Genomic DNA, 24368 nt, shown 5'->3' on the forward strand with positions numbered 1-24368 from the left:
TTTTTACCATAAGAACCCGGCACTACCACGACCAATTGAACGCACGTGAAAATCCACCTTCTTCTTCTTCTTCCGCAAGTTAAATTAATTAATTTAATGGGTTATGTTAACTTATGTCATAAGAGCACATGTTAAGCAACGCAAAAGTAGAAAGAATTTTGTACATTTAATTAATCAAAAATAAAAAAAATTAAATTCAAATGCATTTATTACAACAAATTATTTCTACTTTTGACTTATTTACTTGTACCTTAATTTGATCTTGTTCCAATTTTGCCAGCATCCATTCGTGCTTGTTTTGTCGTTTTGTTCATCATCTCTTCATAAAGTCACGCTGCTATAATTTTCCATGGGGGAACACCATTAATTTGACTACAAATAATAATGATAATACTACATCATAGTCAAATGGACTATAGTCGGTGTTGAATTCTTCTTGATAATGTCTTTGATGTTCTTTATGACTTAATTGCATCCTTAATTTGCTTATATTTTCCCTCAAAAGCAACATATTCTTCAAAGTAGACAGAAATATAATGTGATGTACTAGCGATTACGTTATATTATTGTAGTCCATGAATGTATAACAAAGTGGTAAAAGGATTGGTACGCCGAATAAGATAAAGACTTCAATTCTTTCTAACATTTTCTCCTCCTCTCTATCAATATAAAAACAACTATCATTTTTCATATAAATCAGCGTTTTCTTCAAAATAGATGGAAATAGCTAGGCATGTCTTGATTTTTAGATTTTAATTTATTTGGACAGTGGTTAGAGGTTAGAGGTTTCGCTAAATGACAGTGGAAACTTCAAACGAATATCTTAGTAACCAACATAATGAGAGGTTAACTAATTACCTACGTTGCTTCAAAAAAAAAAAAACCAATTACCTACGTACTATCAATCAAAGGTTGACTAATATTGAAGCTAAAAAGGTCGGGCTTTCTGGTCAATCGATACCGTATGATTCAACAACGTTGCTAATCAACTGAAACATTTTTTTTCCTTTCAATTTGGATATAAGACAAAAAAGACATTATATGGAGAAATAGAAATACAGCCCGGCACCATGATGCCATGACTAAAGTCCACATTACTCCACAACCTTTGACAGATATAACACATTACAAACCAAGAGAAGACTCATTCCAAATAATCTAAAACAAATTAGCCACAAGAATTGAAAATGGTGAAAAATTGACAGTTAGTTATAAGCCTTGTCAAAATTCGGATGATATAAAAAAAATGGTTAATTACGTTTTATTTTTATAAATATTTTAACCTTTTGATTTAGTCTTCTATAAAATTTCTTCAACCGTGAGTTTTTCAAAAGTTTTTTATCCTTATTTTTAAGTCAAATTATGTGTACCATTCAAGTTTTTGGGTGAGTTTTTTTAGACATGTTAAGAATAATATAAAAATCTCTGAAATAGAAAGTTAGAATTTTTTATCAAAAAATAAATTAAAATGAACTTTTAATCGCCAACAATATAAAAATACATAGTTAATTCAAGTTTTGTTAATAAATTCTAATATTTTTGGGAGAGATATAATATTTTAAATATGACTATGAAAAATAATTAAATTTTTTATTTTGACTTAAAAGTAGCAATCAAAATGGTGATAAAAATCTTTTTGAAGATAAAATTTGAAGTAAAATTTTAGTGGAGCTAAAACGAAAAACAAATATGATAAATGAACTCAAAAAATTAAACACAATATAGACACCATAAGTTTATAGGGTATTTTTTCTTCCTTTGTTATTTTTTTGGTTTCCCTCTTCCTCCCACTTCTTCCTTTCCCTCATCTCTAGCACCACCACTGTTAGTCTCTTTCTCTCCCCTCTGCTACTCTTCGGCCACCAACGACCTCCTCCAAGAAGCAAAAACAAAGCACAGCAGATCTGTAACATAAAACACAAATATGGAAAAAACGACCCAAAACGCAGATCTGGAAAAATGTAGATATGGTGGTTTCACTCCTCGTCGGAGTCCTCTCCGGCCTGATCTCTTTCTCCGGTGGTGGTGAGATGGGGTTGCGATTCGATGGTGGTTTAGCACGGCATGCTGCTGCCTGATGAGAACAGTGGTGATGGCGTGTTGAAAGATAACGACGGCTATGGTGGAGGTGACAAATAACGACGGCGATGGTGGAGGTGACAGAGAACGACGACGACAATGGTGGTGAGTGAGTGACAATGATGGTGAGTGAGTTCTGTGTTTAGAGAAAGGGGGGAGAAGAAGACGATGAAAGGGAGATAGAGAGAGAAGTTTCAGTTAGAAAAACCAATCATGCCCTTGCACTTAAATGAAAATTACAAGAATATCCATGGTATCGTATTTGTGTCAACAAATGTGTGTGTTTAATTATCATTTCTCAACGAAAAATTGATATGAACAAAAACATATTTAACACATAAAAAATTTACATTGTTTTATCACAATTCTTATAAAAAAAAAAATATGTCTTATAAGATTTTCTTGTGATATTGAAAAAAATTGTTTAGAATGAAATGTGGAAGGTTTTAGAGTCACATTATCTTTACGATCAAACAAAAATAGTGTGTATTAAGTCCATTGGTGCTTGAAATGGTGTATCAAAGCAGATTTTCACTGTCCTCGTGAGCTTAACTCAGTTGACATGAACAATGTATAATATATGCAAGGTTCGGGGTTCAAACCCCGACCAACAAAAAAAAAGTACGTTTTCACTAAATTTTTGTTTGATTTTAGCAACAATTTTTTGTTAGAGATTAAATACAATAATAAAAACACTTTTTTTTGTAAATTTTTTAAAATCAAGACAAAAATTGAATAAATTTTCTGGAAGGACTAAACCTAAAAAAAATTATAATATATGAGACTAAAAATATATATTTTTCTTAAATTTAATATTTATGTACTGAATAACATATTTATGTATGAATAATATATTTTTGTACTCAATATAATATATTTTGGTACTCAATTGAAATATTTTTGTACTATACCTAATATGTGAGTTACTTGTTTGCAAAGTTTCTCATTTGTTAATTAGTTGTGAATTTTCTCTATAAATAGAGAGCTCACACGGTGCATTCTGGACACCAAAATTCACAGTTGATGTTTCCTGTGCTTTTCCTCTCTTCTCTCTCCTTCGACTTGTGTTGACAAAACCGGTAACGAAACCCTTGTTTGGAGCATCGTGAAAACCCTAGTCTCCTTTCCACAGTTCCTTGGTGATTAATGGGAAACGATAAGAAGAAAACGAATAGTCAAAGTCTGGCACAGTGGATGAAGGTGGCCGTAGTAGGAAGTTTTCAAGAAGCATTGAAGAAACTTGGCAACCTGTTGTCGGTGATAGGTGGGCTAATTCTTTCATTCTTTTATTTTCGTCCTTTTGGAAAGAAGCAGGAGATTAGCTTTCAGGAGTTTAAGATTAAGGTTTTGGAACCTGGCTTAGTAGACCATATTGTTGTCTCCAACAAAGAATTTGCCAAAATATATGTCAAGAGTAATGAAAGTGAAGTAGGAACCCATCCTCCTGCAAAATATAAATATTATGTTAAGATTGGAAGTGTGGATTCTTTTGAGAGGAAGTTAGAGAAAGCACAAGAAGGACTAGGCATTGATCATCATGATTTTGTACGTGTTACTTATTCTTCTGAAATTGAAATCGACTGGGTTTCGGTGTTTCTCATATTATCTACACTCCTGTTGGTTTTCGGAGTTCTCTTTGATAATAAGGAACGTATTGATGGAATCTTAAACCTCGGAAAAGCACATGTTACTACAGTAGACAAATATGCCCAAAACAAGGTTCGTTAATTAGTACCTTATATATTCTTTTGTAAATATTTTCTATATTTGTTTTCTAACTTAATTTAAGAGAATATTTTTCTTATATGAATTCATTTTGTTCAGGTCTATTTTAAAGATGTTGCTGGCTGTGATGAGGCAAAGCAAGAAGTTATGGAGTTTGTGCGTTTCCTCAAGAATCCCAAGAAATTCCAAGAGCTTGGCGCCAAACTTCCAAAAGGTGCTCTTCTGGTGGGTCCTCCAGGTACAGGAAAAACCCTTTTAGCAAAAGCAACTGCAGGGGAGTCTGGTGTGCCGTTTCTTTCTATATCCGGTTCTGATTTCTTGCAAGTGTTTGTCGGTATTGGAGCAGCTAGGGTGAGAAACTTGTTTAAGGAAGCAAGGAAGTGTGCTCCTAGTATAGTATTTATTGATGAAATTGATGCAATTGGTCGAGCAAGAAGTAGTGGAGGTTACTCTCCTTCAAATGATGAGCGTGATCGTACTTTAAATCAATTGTTGGTGGAGATGGATGGTTTTGGAACCACTGCTGGAGTTGTTGTGCTTGCAGGTACGAATAGACCTGATATATTAGATAAAGCTCTGCTCAGGCCTGGGCGTTTCGATCGCCAAATAACAGTTGATAAACCCGACATCAAAGGTCGTGACCAGATATTTCAGATTTACTTGAACAAGATCAAACTTTCCCACGAACCTTTGTATTTTTCAAAAAGGCTTGCATCCCTTACTCAAGGATTTACTGGAGCAGATATTTCTAATGTTTGCAATGAAGCTGCTCTAATTGCTGCGAGGACTGAAGAAGCACAAGTCACAATGGATCATTTCGAGGCAGCTATTGATAGAATCATTGGCGGTTTAGAGAAGAAGAACCGGGTAATAAGTAAGCAGGAAAGGCGTACAATTGCTTACCACGAAGCAGGCCATGCTGTTGTTGGTTGGTTCTTGGAACATACCGAGCCATTATTGAAAGTAACTATTGTTCCTCGCGGAACAGCAGCTCTTGGGTTTGCGCAGTATGTTTCAAATGAGAACCTTCTCATGACAAAAGAGCAACTTTTTGATAGGACTTGTATGACCCTTGGTGGTCGGGCTGCCGAGCAGGTTCTCATTGGGACAATCTCTACCGGAGCACAAAATGACCTGGAGAAAGTCACCAAAATGACATATGCTCAAGTAGCCATCTATGGTTTCAGCGAAAAAGTTGGCCTCCTCTCTTTCCCTCAAAGAGAGGACTCTTCTGAGACGTCCAAACCATACAGCAGTAAAACTGGTGCAATCATCGATAATGAAGTACGAGAATGGGTGAACAAAGCATACAAACATACCATTCAACTTATAGAAGAACGCAAGGGAAAAGTAGCTGAAATTGCAGAGTTACTGCTCGAAAAAGAAGTACTTCACCAAGATGACTTGCTCCAAGTCTTGGGTCCGCGACCCTCCCCCTTCAAGAGTGCTGAACTATGACCAATTTAAGCTAGGGGTTCAAGATGAGGAGACAGATGTCGAAAAAATTGTTCATGGAACCCAAGGTTGTTCCCACATAGTTGAATAAGTTTATTTCTTTTACTATGAAACTATTTTGAAGTTATCAAGTTCAAATGAAAAAGGGATTTGAGGGTATGATCTTAGTCGATGCATTTTTATTTTTTTTAGTTTAATTACTGATTCAGTAATAATTCTATCTACAAATATGAATGCTATATTTGGACTTATTTATATTATATTCCATTTTTATACTGGTCCTGTTAATGTTGGTAACCAAGAAGTACTGATCCTATATTTGGACAGTTTTATTCGATGTTGTTGATAATTAATTGGGTAAGAAGGTTTCATTGCAATGCCACATAGGCCTTCCTTTGCATCTATGTCTCGCTTAATCCTTATATAACCCTTCTCTCCCCATCTTTTACTCCATGAGTTTTTCACTAACCAATATTTAATACCATCTTTTGATGTACCATAACCAACTATTGTTACAGCATGGTTTGGCTTAGTTCTACATTCTCCTGTAAAAATCCCACTTGAGTAAAACTTGAACATGCCTCTCATATCAATACTAACCGAAACCGGTTGATTGGCCACAGCTTTAAGCAGTGAATCTTCATCCAACAGCATCCAACAGCACAGCTTTGATGAGTGACACAGTGTTTTTAATCTCTCTCATAATCACATAGATTGCATACAAATCCCACCATTAGGCAAACACATTTACTCGGCATATCACATTCACAAATACACACAATATCACTTAAACCATCTTGGCATTTAAGTAACTATGATATTTTGAGAGAGTGCCTTTACCTGAGCAACACATTCCTTACAACATACAACTCTACAACTCGTAAGCATCTACAACATGAACGTCTCTAATCCCTCGTGCTAAGAATCCTCATCTAATGACAGTGAATCACACGTAGGAAGGTAGGATTTGTATCGTCTATATATACGTTCACCTCAATCCCAAAGTTTACATATACGTTCACGTCAATCCCAAAGTTTCACGAAGTTTGTATCATTTTGCCGTTTTTCAAAGAATTCAAGTTTTCAAAGCAAAACCAAGTTAAAGTTCATGATTCCCATCCAAAACATTTTTATAAATCATAACTAGAGTAAACAACCCTAGTCCTACCCTTTTTCCTTGAGAAAACGAGTTTTCGGAAAATCTCATGTTCTTGAACCATTTTCAAAAAGTTCATGATACGATTTACAAAACCAAGTCCAATCCAATTCTTTTGATGTTTCCATAGGCTTAGAAAGTTCAAATACATTTAAATACATCAAAAGAATCAGTTTGGAACCACCCGAATCGACTGCGGATGCCCGGAATGACCCAAAACATGGGTGCTGGACTGGGCAACTCGCCAGGGTCGTTCCTATGAAATAGGAGGCTCGACTCTCTTTTTAAAATAGGCCCCCAGTAAAATAAAAATAATTTTTTTTTGTAGCTAAGTTTCATTAAAAAATCACAATCAGAAAAACTTCTAAACATGAAACGAAAAAAAAATTAGTGAAAGAGAGGTGAAATTTACCTAACAGTGTCGTTTGAATTTTTCATTCAAACTTCAAAAACAACCACACCAATTCAAACCCAACAACATACAAACATAAACAAACATTTAAGAAGTGAATTCAAACATGTTTCAACAACAATCACACACCAATTCATCATGATTTACACTCAAATAATCAAAATTCATCAAAACAACTCAACAACAACAACAACAATTATGAAGTTTAAGCTCTTAACATGACAATTTCATGAAGTTTATCATACTCACAATTCCACATGAAATAGGAGTACGAATTTTATCATTCAAAACCACCAAAAAGTCACAATTATCACAAAAGCACTTAAACCCATAAATAGAAATAAGTGATTGTAGCTTAATCAGTGAAAAGAGACTATCCCCCCTTATCTCTAATCTTCAAGAATTCAATTCCTAGCTTTAATTTAGCTCCTAGCCACCAATCACAAGCTTTCTCTCTCTCTCTCTAACTCTCTCTCTCAAAATGTTTTGTAAAAATGTGAATGAATATAATAACTTAATTTCCTCACAAGATTAGTGTTTGTATAGTCACTACACAAACCAGTGATTAAATTTATAGAGTTTTAAAAGGCAAATGAAATGAAAAATAAAATAACTTGAAAACAGAATCCGTCATTTTTGCAAATAAGCGGGAAACTCAGTCTTATAAAAAGAGCCTATAAGATTTTCATGATACATATTCCTCAACTCAGCTTTCACAAGTTCTTTATTTTTCTGTGTTTTCCTTCCAAGAACATTTCTTGTTTCCGTTTCTTGCTCTCCCTAATTTCACTTACCAAAACAACAATGAACACCAAGAATAGGAAGATGGCAATTATAGTCACTGGTACCATCATTGCTGCAGCCAATGCAGTTGCAACTGTCTCTGCGCAAAGCAACAGTACTACTCCCTCTGAAGATTTCACAGGACCTTCCCTATTTGAAGATAAAGCTACTCCCATAGTTTACTGGTTCATGATTTTTCTTGTTGCTGCGCTTCCAGCATTCCGCTTTTTGCCCATCTTACCTGAAGCTAGGAAAACTAATATGCTTACTATCCTTGGCGGTGCTAATGAACAGTTGAATAGGGTGATTAAAAACATGTATTGTTCTAATCGATTGTCGTCTTTCATGCATGCAATTGTTATAAATAAAAGGCTAAATTACTCTTTTAATAGTTAACTATTTTAATTGGTTAAAACTAATTTAAGTAAAGCTAGGAGAACCAATATTGTGCCTAGAGTTTCAACCTATTTTGTGTATAAAGCCTAGAATGACATTGATTATATGGTTGTAACTATATCAATTCAAACTCTTTCGGATTTTTTTTTCTATGCAAAAAAAATATATATATATAATTTTTTTCTTAGACATATCGATAAGGACATGAAATTTCAATTTATGTCTTTTTTTTTTACATATAATGGATTTGTCCGAAACACTACACGATTTTCATTTAATGTTTCTGAGATCAGGTCTTATATTAGGAAGTTTAAGAGTAGCAGTATTACTTACCAATCCAAATTTTTCTTCTTTTTCGTTGGGAATGGTTCTTGTTTAACCTGTGGCTAAATTCTTTTAGTTTTATGAGATCAGGTCTTATATTAGGAAGCTTAGGAATAATATTACTTACAATATGTTTTTATTTTTGCTTTTCGTTGGGACTGGTTCTTGTTTAATTGTGGCTAAATAAATAAAACGTAGCAAATAAATTTAGCCAGGGTTAACAAAATTGTGGGCAAAAGGGGCATTATAAAATTAGTAAAAATCAAACTTAGTATTTTGAACTAGCAGGAACTATACATATTTCTCATATTAATTGTTCTAATTTCACTCGTTACCATATCCGAAATTTTGCTCACTTGAATATTATTTTCATTGTTCCGATACACGATTTTTGTGTTCCAATATCATTTCTCTTTTAAAAAAGACGATTATGAAATTTTGTTACAATAGAATTCATATATATTGTAATGTAAGTAGATATTAAAGATATTTAATAATATTCTAATACACGATTTCTTCCTTAGAAAAACACACATTTTAGAGACAAAAAAAATAGAATAGAAAGTTTGTTCGCTTAAGAGACATATGGTCGACAGTTTTATTCGATGTTGTTGATAATTGGGTAAGAAGGTTTCATTGCAATGCCACATAGGCCTTCCTTTGCATCTATATCTCGCTTAATCCTTATATAACCCTTCTCTCCCCATCTTTTACTCCATGAGTTTTTCACTAACCAATATTTGATACCATCTTTTGATGTACCATAACCAACTATGGTTAAAGCATGGTTTGGCTTAGTTCCACATTCTCCTGTAAAAATCCCACTTGAGTAAAACTTGAACATGCCTCTCATATCAATACCAACCGAAACCGGTTGATTGGCCACAGCTTTAAGTAGTGAATCTTCACTATTACTAGGGACTTCTTCATAGCTCTTAATTTGAACTTTGTGACTTACCTTTTTACAAGTTCCTTTAACAACTCGCTTGTATGGATAATTTGCTTCTGTCGCAATTCCACCATTTTCTAAAATGAATTTAAAAGCATTAATCATATTACCGTTATCACATCCTTTAGTCCGACCACTTCTATCACAATCCACAAGTTGCTGCTCTGAAAGGGAAACTAAATTTCCACTAGTTATTTTTTGGATACCTTCTATCGCAGCCACAGCAGAAAATGCCCAGCAACTACCTGTTATTGTTGTTACAAATCCAAAAGTAAATAAGTAAAGAAAATGATGTGCTGAATTAAAATAGAGTACTAAAACTGAAAAATTAAATAATAATGTAAGTGGTGTCCTTTACATTACCACATTTTCCTTGATTCTTGATTGGAGTAACTGCTCCACGTTTCCTCCAGTCTACGGTGGCAGGAATATCAGTGACATTTTCATACTTAAATGTTGTTGTTGGTGTTGTTGTAGTAGTCCTTTCGAACCCGTCATCGGAATCCTCGATGGGTTTATCCACAAATCTATTAATGGCAAGTTTGTAGGGTTTGTTCCCTGCAGCATTGAAGTAATCAATGTAGGCCACATTGTGTTTGAATATTTGAAAGTGTTTTTTCTGTTCTGCAACATCCTTGTAGACAACTCCATATTTTGTCTTCCAGTACTCGAATCTTTCGGATAATGATAACGATGGATCATTCTCTTGGTTTTGGATGCCTTGTTGGGACAATATTCCAATTCCAATTATTATTAGTATTTTGATTAGAGCACGACGATACTTGGTTTTGTCCATCAAAACCCTGCTGTGTACTATAACCACCAACTAAAGCTAGTTATAAAGACCAATTGTTTGTTTCCTTTTTCCAAAAAAAGTGCTTATTTAGATACGTGATAAACGTTGTATTTGTTACATATTTTCAGAATAAATCGTTCCACATGTTGCTCGTATCAAATTAAATAATTTTGTTTTTAGAAATTATCTTCGACGTCTTTAAGGACCCTACTGTAATTTAACCCAATATCAATTATTAAAGTTTCATGTGAAGAATTAAATGTTAATATATATATATATATATATATATATATATATCCCTGAAATGGAATGTTAATTTCTTTTGTCCTAACAAATGTTATTTTTACTTTTTTTTTTTTTTTTGAAGGATAATGTTATTTTTACTTGATTAGCTATTGAGCATGATCAGTTATAACTAAAGATGGTGTAGATATCAGTATACAACTAAGTTAAGATCTTCATAATCATGGACTAGATTGAAAAAGAGGAAGAACTAAAAATCATATTTGGAATTACTACACTGAAATGAAAATAAGTTACAAAGACTTTTTTTTGCATATATTATGCATTGTTTCTATCGACTGAGCTAAACTCACGAGGACTTATAATGCCCCTTTTACCCACACGTTTGTTAGCCGTGTCTAAATTTATATGCTACATTTTATTATTTAGCCACAATTAAACAAGAATCAGACCCAACAAAAAGCAAAAATAAAAACATATTGTAAGTACTATTCCTAGACTTCCTAATATAAGACCTGAACTCATAAAACTAAAAGAATTTAGCCACGTTTAAACAAGAATCATTCCCAATGAAAAAGAAGAAAAAATCGGATTGGTAAGTAGAGAAATTCTTACATAGAAACTTACATAACATGTGGCACTTACAAACATCCAATAAAATTATGACATATCATTATTTTTTTTAATTTAAAAAAAATATGAAAATAGAAACAGAACCATCGTCATTCTTTTGCATCGTGGTATAGATCATGTCTTATTTTGAATCGCTCATAAACTGAATCTATGTTCTTGTTTAATATTTCTCTAATAGTGTTTATGAAAATCTAGGAACATGTTCATCAACCTTAAAAAAACATTCAGCCACCATATCTCAACTCATGGAAGAGAAAATTTCAACCTTTTAAGAGATCTGAATTTCCAAATGCATACAAAAAGTTATTAAAACTAACTATTTTAATAGAATTTAACCCATTGCTCGATTGGATTGCAATAACACCCAATACAGTATGGTTTAGAAACAATCTCTACATGATTTGGATCCGTTAATTATGGTGTTGCAATGAGATGAGACATAACCATCTTCACAATTTAAACAACAAGAGGAATTTGGCATTTTTAGAATTATTCCACCGGTTTAAGCAAAGAGAAGAGAAAGAAAACTCTTTTTTTTTTATTTAATTTTAACATTTTAATAATTTTTTAAGCTTTTATGACCTGTCATGATTTCATTGGATATGTTTGTAAGTGCCACATGTTATGTTATGTACGTTTCTATGCAAGTATTTCTCTGGTAAGTAATACTACTCTAAAACATCATAATATAAGACTTGATCTCATAAACATTAAATGAAAATCATGTAACGTTTCAGAAAAATCCATTATAGATAAAAAAAAAATGACAGAAATTGAAATTTCATGTCCTTGTCGACATGGCTAAGAAAAAACTTGTATACTTTTTTTTGCATTATTTTTTTTATTGTGAATGTAGGTTCGTGAAGAAAGGGATCAAATGAAATGAATGTTTTGCAAGGTTTGGGAATTTTCTACGTTTCGCTTTCAGGAAAAAGAGTCAACAAGACCATGATTTTAGTTTTTGACCTTTCGACAAACAATATTAAATTGAGTAAATTACACTTCTCTCCCCTCCTCTTAAAGATGCTTGAATTACACTCCACTTCCCTCTTATGTTAAAATATACATTTTCCACCCTTGAAAAGTAAAATCTACACTCCTCTCCTCTATAAGACGTTTGAATTACAATTTTCTCCCTTAATAATTAAACATGCACTACACTTTAATCTATTTTAACATAAATAAATAATTTTATGGTATATACTAACCCCCATTTAAGAAAAATAAATTCATTTCTTTATAATTTAAATGTCAATGATAATTATATTTAAATATTTTGCTATTAACTTTATAATTTATATTATAAAATTAACTCTTAAATAACCTTATTTTATTGTCTTTAGTAGTTTTTCACATATTTTAATTTTATTTTTGGTTGTTCCATATTTTATAATAGGGATTAAAACTATATGTTAATGAATTTGAGAATTAAAAATAGCGAAAAATATGTATTCAAATTTTAATTATATTAAAATAGACCTGTATTACTATTTTTTTTCGAAGTGTGCTAAATTATTATTGTTTTGCTAGATTATTAGAAATAAAAAAAATATTGAGGGACTAAAGTGTAGATTTTAACATAAGAGGGGATGAGAATGTAATTCAAGCTTCTCTTAGAAGAAGAGAGTAAAATGTTTTCTAATATGTTTTGAATAAGGGGAGGGAAGTGTATATTTTAACATAAGAAAGAATGAGAGTGTAGTTCTAACTTCTTTATGGGGAGAAGAGTGTAATTTACTCTATTAATTAAATTACAACTTCATCACTCATAGTTGCCCTTTTATATGTGTCAATATTTACAAAAATACCTTCAGAAACAAACAAAGAAATACCCTAAAATGTATTCCTAATTTTTTTTCCCCCTTGTTGATTACAATTACAACCATAGTTAATTCTTCTTTCCGTTTCTTTTAATTTGCAGTGAATGTCATTTAAGTATGAATTTTGTTTATATTTAACTATTGTTTTGGTGGTTAACATGGATCATATCATACACTATATTTTTAGGAGTAATGCTATATATCAAGAAAGATTTTTTTAAGAAAATTTTAAGAATGACATGGTAGAATAATCACCCTTAGATTTTATTAAGAAATTGTCCCGAAATTAATGTTAGCCAATAAAATCTCAACCTGACCGGAAATCATGGGGTAGTGGGAGTTATGTATTTTTTTTTCTTTCTATGAAAGGTTAATAAATGAGACTGAAATCTAAGGGTGATTATTGTGACATGTTATTCTTAAATCTTTCTTGATAAAATCATTCTTGATATCTACTCCCTCCGTCCCTGAATAAGTGACCTATTTGTAAAAAATATTTGTCCCACAATACTTGACCTTCTTAGATTTCTAAGCAAAATTTGACAGATTTACCCCTTATAAATACTTTTTGTGGTCCCCATGTTAAAGTTTGTAGTGGAACAAAGAAAGTAATCATTACTTAAAAGTGAAAAAGTTTCAAAATAATGACAAGGGCAACTCAGTAAAAGTATCACTCTCTTTCTTTTATTTTTACACTTTTCTTAATCTGTGTGAAATGGTCAAATAAGTCACTTATTAAGGGATATTCAAATAAGTCACTTATTAAGGGACGGAGGGAGTATCATTTTCCTATTTTTAGATAAAAAGGATAAAAAAAAAATGAGTTTTGCTATATAGACGGAAAGAATTTTCGCGTGGATTGCACGAATATGTTATTTAGTGCATAGTATATCTCATTTAGTGCCTTTAATTGGTATTGCTATAGTTTATACGAGAGATATGCTACATATTGTTCTTGAATGCTAACTATTGTTTATAAGGTTAACTAAATTTCGGATCATGATAACAGCTGTTCCCGGCACCGGTTAAAATATTAAAAAAGAAAATTATTACTAAAAAATGATTTATTATTATTTTTATTTTTTTATGGATTGATTACATAATTTTTAATGAAACAACTACTATATAACTTTATTTTTTAGTATCTTTAAAGAGTGTCCTAGGAACACCGGGTAGCATTTCCCTTAAATTTTTATTCCCTATAAATATAGTGAATTTTGTTTTTAGTCCTCATAAAAAAAGTGATAGGTTTTAGTTCCTATAAATATTTTCACCACGTAGCTTTAGTTCTTGTTAAATAAAAATTTGTTTAATTATGCTTAAATTTTTAAATTTTTACAAAGTGCAAGACCAATGGCAAATTGTTGCTGCAGTTGTTGTTGACCGTGAGCGTGTGATGATTACTGAGTGGCAGATTGCAAACACCAAAACATCAGCTGAGAGCCGAGCTGCTCTCAAATTCTACAGAGGTAAATTCCTCAGATGATGGTTTGGTATTGTGGCAGAAACCGACATCCGGGCAGTACAAGTGTAATGTTGATGCCGCTTTTTCTTCAAACTTCAACCGTACGGGCATTGGTATTTGTCTTCGAGATGAGGAAGGTGCTTTCGTCTTGGCAAAAATGACGAGTTTTCCTTGTTTACATCAGGTTACGGTTGGTGAAGCCATGAGCTTATTTGAAGCTCTCCAATGACTTAGTCACATGTCGTTAGATAATATCGACTTCGAGCTTGATTCTAAAATTACTTGTGATGCTTTCCGCTCCAGTAGAGACGATGTCTCTGAGTTTCGACATGTCATTGCATCTTGTAAAGCTCTCTTTTCCACTTTCTTCATCAACTCTAGGGTAGAGTTCACTAGGCGACTAGCAAATGTAGTAGCTTATGCGCTTGTAAGAGAGGCTACATTTCTAGCTAGTCCCGTCATTTATTATCATATCCCTTCTTGTATTGCAACAATTATTATAAATGAAATGCAATGAGTTTTTTTCCCTTCACAAAAAAAAAGACCAATGCCAAATTAAAATCTAGTGAAAATGCCGGGACTAATCACGTATTGAAGCCTTTGCAACGAGTTTTCCAAGGCATTTGCAACGAAAACGATCCAAACAAAAAGGTCTGATGCAGTTTGGACTTTAAAATCCGAAATATCTTCATGCATTCTGGATTATAAAATCCAGAAACCCTTAGTAACATTTTGGCTGGTGACGTTTCACCAAAGGTTATGCCGGTTAGTGGAATTTTAATAAGTTTTTTGGACGGTTTTGAATGAAAAACACGTTTTCCTTGACTTCCAAATTACCTATGACTTGTTTTAGGTTATAAAAAGGGCTTGGATCTTCAACATTTTCCTTCATTCTTCTTCACCTTCCTTTCTTACATTTTCTTCAAAAAAAATTAGTTTTTTAGGTAGATTTTAGGAGTGTTAGCGGTGTCATGGTCATTGTTGACCGCTCATACGACCCCTACAATTGCATTGCAACTTATGCGGGAGTCGTATAACAGTCAACAAATACCCTCGACATCAAAGAAAGACACAAAATATTCATATCGTATTTGTCCGGATTGATCAAATGCATCTAAAGGTCCTTTAAGTTTTTCGTTTTTCCCAAAGTAGTCCTTTAAGTTTCAAAAGTTCCAAACAAGTCCTTTAAATTTCAAAAGTCCCAAACAAGTCATTTTAAAGGATGAGAATGATGATTCAGATGATAGTAACAAAGAGCATTATCCACCATTTACCATGCCTAAAAGATGACTAATTTAGTTTTTGAATCGTTTCAAACAATTCCTTTTAGAGGATGATAATGATGATTCAGATGATAGTAACAAAGAGCATTATCCACCATTTACCATGCCTAAAAGATGACTAATTTTAAGTAAATGGCACTAGTTGTTACTATCTACTATCTTTCGGAAAAAAAAATCAAAGAAATCTTAGAAATCTTAAAAGTTAACTACTTGCTTCTTTATGAAAAGTATCAAATTAAATGATTAAAACATTAAAAGAACAAGAAAAAGATTGATAATTCAAAAATCAAACAATGTCAGTAATCAAGTTTGACATTATACCAAGTCTTTGCAACATACAGTAAATCTTTTCAAATGTGAAAACAAGAAATAAAAAATACCAATCAATATCAGTGAGCACACATAAATCATATCTTCACCAAAAAATCACTCATCGTCATCGAAAAACTCCTGATCCTCTTCATCTTCCTCTTCTTCAGGTAAGACGGGCAAAAAGCGGAACGGTGGAAGAGCAGCAACAAGAAAAATCATGAACCAGTAAACTATGGGAGTAGCTTTATCTTCAAATGGGGAAGGTCCTGTGAAATCTTCAAAGGGAGTAGTACTGTTCCTCATTTGGCCTTCCCTCATTTCGCCAGGAGACGATTTGATTGTTTATCCTTGCGTGTCACGATCGAAATTTTATAAACAGAGTGTTCCATCACTAAAATATGTACAAAAATTGTCATTATGAGGAAAACCTCAAAACAAATTAACATTTCATCGACTAGAATGTTGGAGTGTCGTTACAGGTGCACCATTTGGCTCTGACAGTGAACAATGCCGCTACGGTGAAGATCTATTGTAACATCCGTTTTTCGTTAGAATTATTTTAATTGTCTATTATGTGTGCTTATATGTGTTTTATGTGATTATTTGTCTATGTGTGTATTTTATTCGAGATTAGTGGATTTTGGCTTTTAGATTCAGGGGGTATTTTGATCATTTGATGAATAAGGGTAAATTAGTCATTTTATTGAGAATGTTATTTTTAGTGTTTTAAGTGAGAATAATTATTTTACCAAGTTACTAGTGAGTTGAGATAATTAATTAGAGACGGTAATTATTCATCATTTTGACGGTTTAAGTGTGTAGTAACTTTGGTGAATTAATTAGAGAGAGAGAGAGAGAGAGAGAGAGAGAGAGAGAGAGAGAGAGAGAGAGAGAGAGAGAGAGAGAGAGAGAGAGAGAGAGAGAGAGAGAGAGCTTGTGATTGGTGGCTAGGAGCTAAATTGAAGTTAGGAACTGAATTCTTGAAGATTAGAGGTAAGGGGGGATAGTCTCTTTTCACTAATTAAGCTACAATCACTTATTTCTAATTATGGGTTTAAGTGCTTTTGTGATAATTGTGACTTTTTGGTGATTTCGAATGATAAATTTCGTGCTCCTATTTCATGTGGAATTGTGAGTGTGATACACTGCATGAAATTGTCATGTTAAGAGCTTAAACTTCATAATTGTTGCTGTTGTTGTTGTTGAATTGTTTTGATGAATTTTGATTATTTGAGTGTAAATCATGAATTGGTGTGTGATTGTTGTTGAAAAAGACTGAGTTTCCCGCTTATTTGCAAAAATAACGGATTCTGTTTTCAAGTTATTTTATTTTTCATTTCATTTGCCTTTTAAAACTCTATAAATTTAATCACTAGTTTGTGTAGTGACTATACAAACACTAATCTTGTGAGGAAATTAAGTTATTATATTCATTCACATTTTTACAAAACATTTTGAGAGAGTTAGAGAGAGAGAGAGAAAGTTTGTGATTGGTGGCTAGGAGCTAAATTAAAGTTAGGAATTGAATTCTTGAAGATTAGAGATAAGGGGGGATAGTCTCTTTTCACTTATTAAGCTACAATCACTTATTTCTATTTATGGGTTTAAGTGCTTTTGTGATAATTGTGACTTTTTGGTGGTTTTGAATGATAAAATTCGTACTCCTATTTCATGTGGAATTGTGAGTATGATAAACTTCATGAAATTGTCATCTTAAGAGCTTAAACTTCATAATTATTGTTGTTGTTGTTGAGTTGTTTTGATGAATTTTGATTATTTGAGTGTAAATCATGATGAATTGGTGTGTGATTGTTGTTGAAACATGTTTGAATTCACTTCTTAAATGTTTGTTTATGTTTGTATGTTGTTGGGTTTGAATTGGTGTGGTTGTTTTTGAAGTTTGAATGAAAAATTCAAACGACACTGTTAGGTAAATTTCACCTCTCTTTTACTAATTTTTTTTTCGTTTCATGTTTAGAAGTTTTTCTGATTGTGATTTTTTAATGAAACTTAGCTACAAAAAAAAATTGTTTTTATTTTACTGGGGGCCTATTTTAAAAAGAGAGTCGAGCCTCCTATTTCATAGGAACGACCCTGGCGAGTTGCCTAGTCCAGCACCCATGTTTTGGGTCCTTCCGGGCATCCGCAGTCGATTCGGGTGGTTCCAAACTGATTCTTTTGATGTATTTAAATGTATTTGAACTTTCTAAGCCTATGGAAACATCAAAAGAATTGGATTGGACTTGGTTTTGTAAATCGTATCATGAACTTTTTGAAAATGGTTCAAGAACATGAGATTTTCCGAAAACTCGTTTTCTCAAGGAAAAAGGGTAGGACTAGGGTTGTTTACTCTAGTTATGATTTATAAAAATGTTTTGGATGGGAATCATGAACTTTAACTTGGTTTTGCTTTGAAAACTTGAATTCTTTGAAAAACGGCAAAATGATACAAACTTCGTGAAACTTTGGGATTGACGTGAACGTATATGTAAACTTTGGGATTGAGGTGAACGTATATATAGACGATACAAATCCTACCTTCCTACGTGTGATTCACTGTCATTAGATGAGGATTCTTAGCACGAGGGATTAGAGACGTTCATGTTGTAGATGCTTACGAGTTGTAGAGTTGTATGTTGTAAGGAATGTGTTGCTCAGGTAAAGGCACTCTCTCAAAATATCATAGTTACTTAAATGCCAAGATGGTTTAAGTGATATTGTGTGTATTTGTGAATGTGATATGCCGAGTAAATGTGTTTGCCTAATGGTGGGATTTGTATGCAATCTATGTGATTATGAGAGAGATTAAAAACACTGTGTCACTCATCAAAGCTGTGCTGTTGGATGCTGAGCTAAAGCAGAAGCAGAATCACGAGCTTCGTGAATGGCTGCAACAGATCAAACGTATCTTGCAGAAGATGTAATCGATGATTTTCAGTGTGAGGCATTGCGGAAGCACATAGTCAACACTTCTGGTAGCATCGGAAGGAAGGTACAACGATACTTCTCCAGTTCTAATTTTCTTGTTTATCGCCTTAAAATGGCACATCAAATCAAACATATTAATAAGAAATTGAATAAGGTTGCTGCTGATCGGCATAACTTTGGCCTTCGAATCAATGATAGTGATAATCATGTTGTAAAAAGGCGTGAGTTGACTCATTCGCATGTAATTGATTCTGATGTGATAGGAAGAGAAAACGATAAACACAAAATTATTGATCTCTTATTGCAAGATAGTGATCATAAAATTCTCTCTGTTATTCCTATTGTTGGAATTGGAGGCTTGGGAAAGACTACGCTTGCAAAGACAGTGTTCAATGATAAGAGTTTAGACGAGACTTTTCCATTAAAGATGTGGGTGTGTGTCTCCGATGATTTTGAACTTCAGCATCTGCTTGTTAAAATCATCAATTCAGCTAGCGTTAGTGATTCCGCTCCTAACGTCATTCACCAAGCAAACATTAAAAACCTTGATGTGCAGCAGCTACAATCTCATTTGAGAAACACACTTGCTGGTAAAAAATTCTTTCTCGTCTTGGATGACGTATGGAATGAGGATCATGTCAAATGGATAGAGGTGAAGAATTTATTACAAGTAGGAGATGAAGGAAGTAAAGTTTTAGTGACTACACGTAGCCACTCAATTGCTGAAATGATGTGCACAAATACATCATACACTTTGGAAGGTCTCTCTAGAAAGGATTCCTTGTCTGTATTTGTCAAATGGGCATTTAAAGAGGGAGAAGACAAAAAATATCCAAAATTGATAGAGATTGGGAAAGAAATTGTGCAAAAATGTGGAGGGCTTCCTTTGGCCCTAAGAACATTGGGGAGTTCATTGTTCTTAATTAAAAGATGATATTGAAGAGTGGAAGTTTGTTAGGGACAATGAGATTTGGAATTTACCACAAAAAAAAGATGATATTTTGCCTGCTATCAAATTAAGTTTTGATCAATTACCGTCTTATTTGAAACGATGTTTTGCCTGCTTCTCCCTCTTTGTAAAAGACTTTGTATTTAGTAATAATCATGTCACTGTGCTTTGGGAGGCTCTTGATCTTCTCCCATCACCAAACAAGGGTAAAACCTTGGAAGATGTCGGCAATTAATTTTTGCACGAGCTACAATCAAGATCTTTCCTTCAAGACTTCGTTGTCTTTGGTAATGCTTGTGCATTTAAATTGCATGATTTAGTGCATGATCTTGCCCTATATGTTGCAAGAGATTAGTTTCAATTGTTAAAATTCCATAATGAAAATATAATTGAGAATGTTCTCCATTTGTCATTTACTACAAATGATTTGCTTGGACAAACATCAATTCCCACTGGATTGAGAACCATACTTTTTCCATAAAATCCAACAATATAGCTTTCTTGAACAATTTGGCATCAAGGTTTAAATTCTTGCGAGTTTTGCAGTTAACTAATTCTAAATATGAGAGTTTACCCCGCTCAATTGATAAATTAAAGCATTTGCGATATCTCAATCTTCAGGACAATAAAGAATTGAAGATCCTCCCTGATTCAGTGTGCAAACTTCAGAATTTGCAATCTTTGAATCTCGGTGGATGCTTAAAGTTTGAAACATTGCCCAATGGAATAGGAAATTTGATCAGCCTTCGGCAGCTACATATAACCGCAATGCAATCTGATTTTCCAGACAAAGAGATTGCCAAATTGACTTCTTTAGAATTTTTATCTATCCATTCTTGTGACAATTTGGAGTGATTACTTGGAGAAATACAACTTCCTAATCTTAAATTGTTGAATATTGATTCTTGTAGGAATCTAAAGTCTTTGCCACTTCATGTTATTCCAAACTTGGATAGTTTGTTTATTGATAATTGCAATAATTTGAAATTGTCTTTGGGCCATGACAATGTAATCCCCAAGTTACTATGTATTGATTCTTTGCCACAATTGTTGAGTTTTCCTCAATCATTGCAAGGATGTGCAGACACATTACACACCTTATCTATTGCTGACTGTGAAAATCTTGAGAAACTTCCTGAGTGGTCATCAACTTTCTGTAATATTACACACCTTATACACCAAATTTTGAGTCATCCTTAACAACTTCAGACTTTGCATAGAAATCAACAGTATTTCCTTTTTTCTATTCTCTTTCTTCTCTGTTTGTTGTTCTTGTTAGTTCTGCCCCTTTTCGCTTAGAATGGAGAGAACCTCTAACCTTAGAAACCCAGGATACTTCAGTGATTGTTGTTTCAATTCTCTAACTGAAAGTAGGAGTGAAACGGTGAGGGAAGTAGACTCAAAAGAGGATAAAGGTTTCAACTTAATTTATTGATCCTGACGCGAACCCTTTTGTGGAGTTGGAAAACCTTTCCTCTCTCCACGCCTGTTAAGAGGAAGGACGTGCAGGTATCGACTACAACTTTGGTGAAGTTGAGTTGACAAATCCCATAAATGTCCACGACGGTCTCACTTTATTTATGTGGAGTATATAAAGATTTGGGGAAGTCAAAGCCAATTATTCTAGAACTTCCACCCGATGTTGGGGACTATAGTTGGGTGATCCTGAACGTCCTGGGTGTGCATTCCTCCTATAATGACACGGATAGTCTGTGCACGACCGGTTCTGTTGGCGGGGCCTTGGATGACAAATGGCAAGTAGAGCGCCATGAGGTTGCAAAATGGATATGCATGCAGCTCCTACGATGGTTGTTGCCTTCCTATGTACAAAGTTTTGTTTTGGGAGTTATATGTTAGGCTTCCTTTTTCTAGTGTTGAGGTTAGGCTCCAACGCCATTTGCATATTGCCCTTCTCAATTTCATCCTTCTTAGTTGGGCGTTGATGAAAGCCTTCTAATATTGGTGTGCCCCTTCTCAACTATAGGACGGTGCTCTTGCCATTCGTTTATTTTTTTGTCTTGAACAAAGTCATGCATACAGCAGCTCCTGGAATGATCAGCTGTAAGGGAGTAAGGATCCTCTCCATTTGTTAAAGTAAATGGAGTATACACCCAAGTATGAGTAATTGAGAAAGAATATAATTGACAAGTTAATTCTTACAACAAAAAAAAAACTGACGTCGAAGATAAAATATCTGAAAGATTCGAACACTGGAAGACAAAATATGGAGTTGTCTACAAGGATGTTGCAGAAAAGAAAAAACACTTCGAAATATTCAAACACAATGTGATCTACATTGAATCCTTCAATGCTGCAGGGAACAAACCCATAAACTTGCCATTAATGGATTTGCGGACCAACCCATTGAGGATTCCCAATCCCATGCTGGGTTCAAGAGAACTACAAGAACGTCATCTAGGCATAAAAATATCACTGATATTCCTACCAACGTATACTGGAGGAAACGTAGAGCAGTTACTCCAGTCAAGAATCAAAGAGGATGTGGTAACATAAAAAGACACTTTTTTCTTCTTCTTGTTTTAAGTTTCAGTACTCTAGTTTAATTCATCTCATAGCTTAGTTCATAATTATTTGTCCTTAAATTATTTAATTTTGTATTTTAATAACAATAACAGGTAGTTACGTTGTTGGGCATTTTCTACGGTGGCTGCAATAGAAGGTATCCAACAAATAACCAGTGGAAATTTAGTCTCCTTTTCAGAGCAACAACTTGTGGATTGTGTCGCAAGTAATTGGACCAATGGATGTAATGGTGGTAATAAGATTGATGCTTTTAAATTCAATTTAGAAAACGGTGGAATTGCCACAGAAGCAAGTTATCCATACAAGGGAGTTAAAGGAAATAGTAAGAAGGTGCATCACCAAGTTCAGATTAAGGGCTACGAGCAAGTCCCTAAAAATAGCGAGGACTCACTACTTAAAGTTGTGGCCAATCAACCGGTTTCGGTTAATATTGATATGAGAGGTATGCTCAAATTTTACTCAAGTGGAATATTTACAGGAGAATGTGGAACTAAGCCAAACCATGCTGTAACAATAGTTGGCTATGGTACATCGAATGACTGTACTAAATATTGCTCTGTTTTGTGAAGTTTGATAAATAAGTTTGTCAATAGAGGGCAAAATAACGTATTTCTCTGAAAATAGAGGGTCAAAAGAGCATATTTTCTTAAAAATAGAGGGCAAAATTGTTTTTTGTAGGGGTCAAAATCGCAACTTTTTAAAGTTGACTCAAAAATGCATTTAATCCAATTAATTTTTAACAAAAATAGTTACCTTATTTATAGAATTTCAATCCTTCCGTAAATTTTTTTTAAGTTTATATTTGAAGATAATAAAAATAAACTTTGTCAAAAAAAAAAAACAATTTGAATTTTCAAAGAGTACTGCTGTTTACCCCCAAAAAATTGTCCCTAGTCGATCTCGAAAAGCTATTAGCCAATTATCTTTTTCCATGTCGAAAAACAAGGGTAGTGGTGGGGTATAGTTTAAGAATGGTATTGATTAATAATTTGCTCATGAAACTTTCGTTGGATGATGTTTCGCTATAACTAGATATCCTTTTTCAAATAGATAACATTAATTAGCTTTATTAAAAAAGAATAAAAGTAGAAGTAATTGACAAACTGTATAATTGACATAATGCACCACAGTCAAATAGAAAGGCACTTAGAAATGAACGAATGGACATTATACTAGCGTCAAGACAGTCACGTGCCCGTATTCGGCTTTTCGACACTGTTGATATTGCTTTATGATTATTGAGGCTACAAATATAGGTAGAGGGAGCACAACTACTTTGGTTCATTTCTGTCCTTTTCCATTCCTGCTAAAAGAATTATCCCCAAAGAAGAAAAAGCCTTCACCATCAGTTGACAGTGTTATTTTATTTCCAAACTCTCTTTACGTCTTTTCCAACACTTTCCCAATGTAAATTTTTATATCTCAGTGTAAGTCTTGTCATTCCAAATTCTCTCTTTTCATCCTTTCCTCATACTCCAAAGAAGAAGCATCACACCCAAGAAGAATTGGGGAGAATCTTGAAGATGCAGACTATATATTCAAAGAGTGGAAATGCGTAACTGGTAACCACTCTATTTCACTGACTTCCCCTCCTCGTTTTATTACCGGACCTTAGAAAGCCGGTCTATAACGCGAGGAATGACTGTCTGTATAAGCATCATTCAGGCTATAATCTCTAGTCATTGCGAGACTCCTAACATATTCTTTCTAGACACGTTCTGGAATTATATACTTGTTTTTGTCCATTTTTGAAGTATCTAGGCTTCATAGTTTACCACTCATACATGAATTCCTGACAGAAATCAGAAAAGTAAGTTGTAATAGATTGGAATGATAGAACATAACCTCGGATGCAACTTGAAAATTTGATGTGTTCCAATGATAGGTTGAATTGCAAAGTCAGGCTAGCTTCATGAATGATGCCCGGTGAAAAATCATACCTGATTACTAGGATCAATGATCGTCATAATTTTTCACATACAAACTAATGATTCATATCAATGTTATTCTACTTCTCCGTTTAGCGACGATGAAATAGATGTCGATTAGGTCGTAGAACCAAAACTGCTCTGCCATAAGTATATTGGTTGAAAGAATTGACATGCGGAACGACTAG

General features: G+C 33.6%; 2 protein-coding genes and 2 pseudogenes across 2 annotated transcripts; 3 read left to right on the forward strand and 1 right to left on the reverse strand.

The window, feature by feature from the left end:
- The first annotated feature begins 3225 nt into the window (after nucleotides 1-3225).
- On the forward strand, nucleotides 3226-5350 carry LOC11408149 (ATP-dependent zinc metalloprotease FTSH 8, mitochondrial-like; annotated as a pseudogene).
- Nucleotides 5351-8928: 3578 nt separating this feature from the next.
- On the reverse strand, nucleotides 8929-10075 carry LOC11411303 (ervatamin-B). The gene is made up of 2 exons (XM_003623993.1): nucleotides 9643-10075; nucleotides 8929-9524 (listed from the first exon to the last, which is right to left on the reverse strand). The coding sequence occupies exons 1-2, from the start codon at nucleotides 10073-10075 to the stop codon at nucleotides 8929-8931; spliced, it is 1029 nt and encodes a 342-aa protein (XP_003624041.1).
- Nucleotides 10076-18621: 8546 nt separating this feature from the next.
- LOC112416683 (putative disease resistance protein RGA1) lies at nucleotides 18622-19708 on the forward strand. The gene has a single exon (XM_024771002.2). It carries the CDS (start codon nucleotides 18716-18718, stop codon nucleotides 19691-19693), a length of 978 nt encoding a protein of 325 aa, XP_024626770.1. The 5' UTR covers nucleotides 18622-18715; the 3' UTR covers nucleotides 19694-19708.
- A 1768-nt stretch (nucleotides 19709-21476) lies between these two features.
- On the forward strand, nucleotides 21477-22819 carry LOC11405166 (zingipain-2-like; annotated as a pseudogene).
- The last annotated feature ends 1549 nt before the right edge of the window (nucleotides 22820-24368 follow it).

The sequence above is a fragment of the Medicago truncatula genome, chromosome 7, assembly GCF_003473485.1.
Source record: "Medicago truncatula cultivar Jemalong A17 chromosome 7, MtrunA17r5.0-ANR, whole genome shotgun sequence".
In the NCBI taxonomy this organism is placed as follows: Eukaryota; Viridiplantae; Streptophyta; class Magnoliopsida; order Fabales; family Fabaceae; genus Medicago; species Medicago truncatula.

Excerpts from the sequence above, each read along its gene's own strand:
- LOC11411303 (XM_003623993.1), bottom strand. The coding sequence starts at position 10,075 with ATGGACAAAACCAAGTATCGTCGTGCTCTAATCAAAATACTAATAATA. Across the intron at positions 9,525-9,642 it reads CAAGAATCAAGGAAAATGTG|GTAGTTGCTGGGCATTTTCT; the intron begins GTAATGTAAAGG and ends CAACAATAACAG.
- LOC112416683 (XM_024771002.2), top strand. The coding sequence starts at position 18,716 with ATGGCTGCAACAGATCAAACGTATCTTGCAGAAGATGTAATCGATGAT.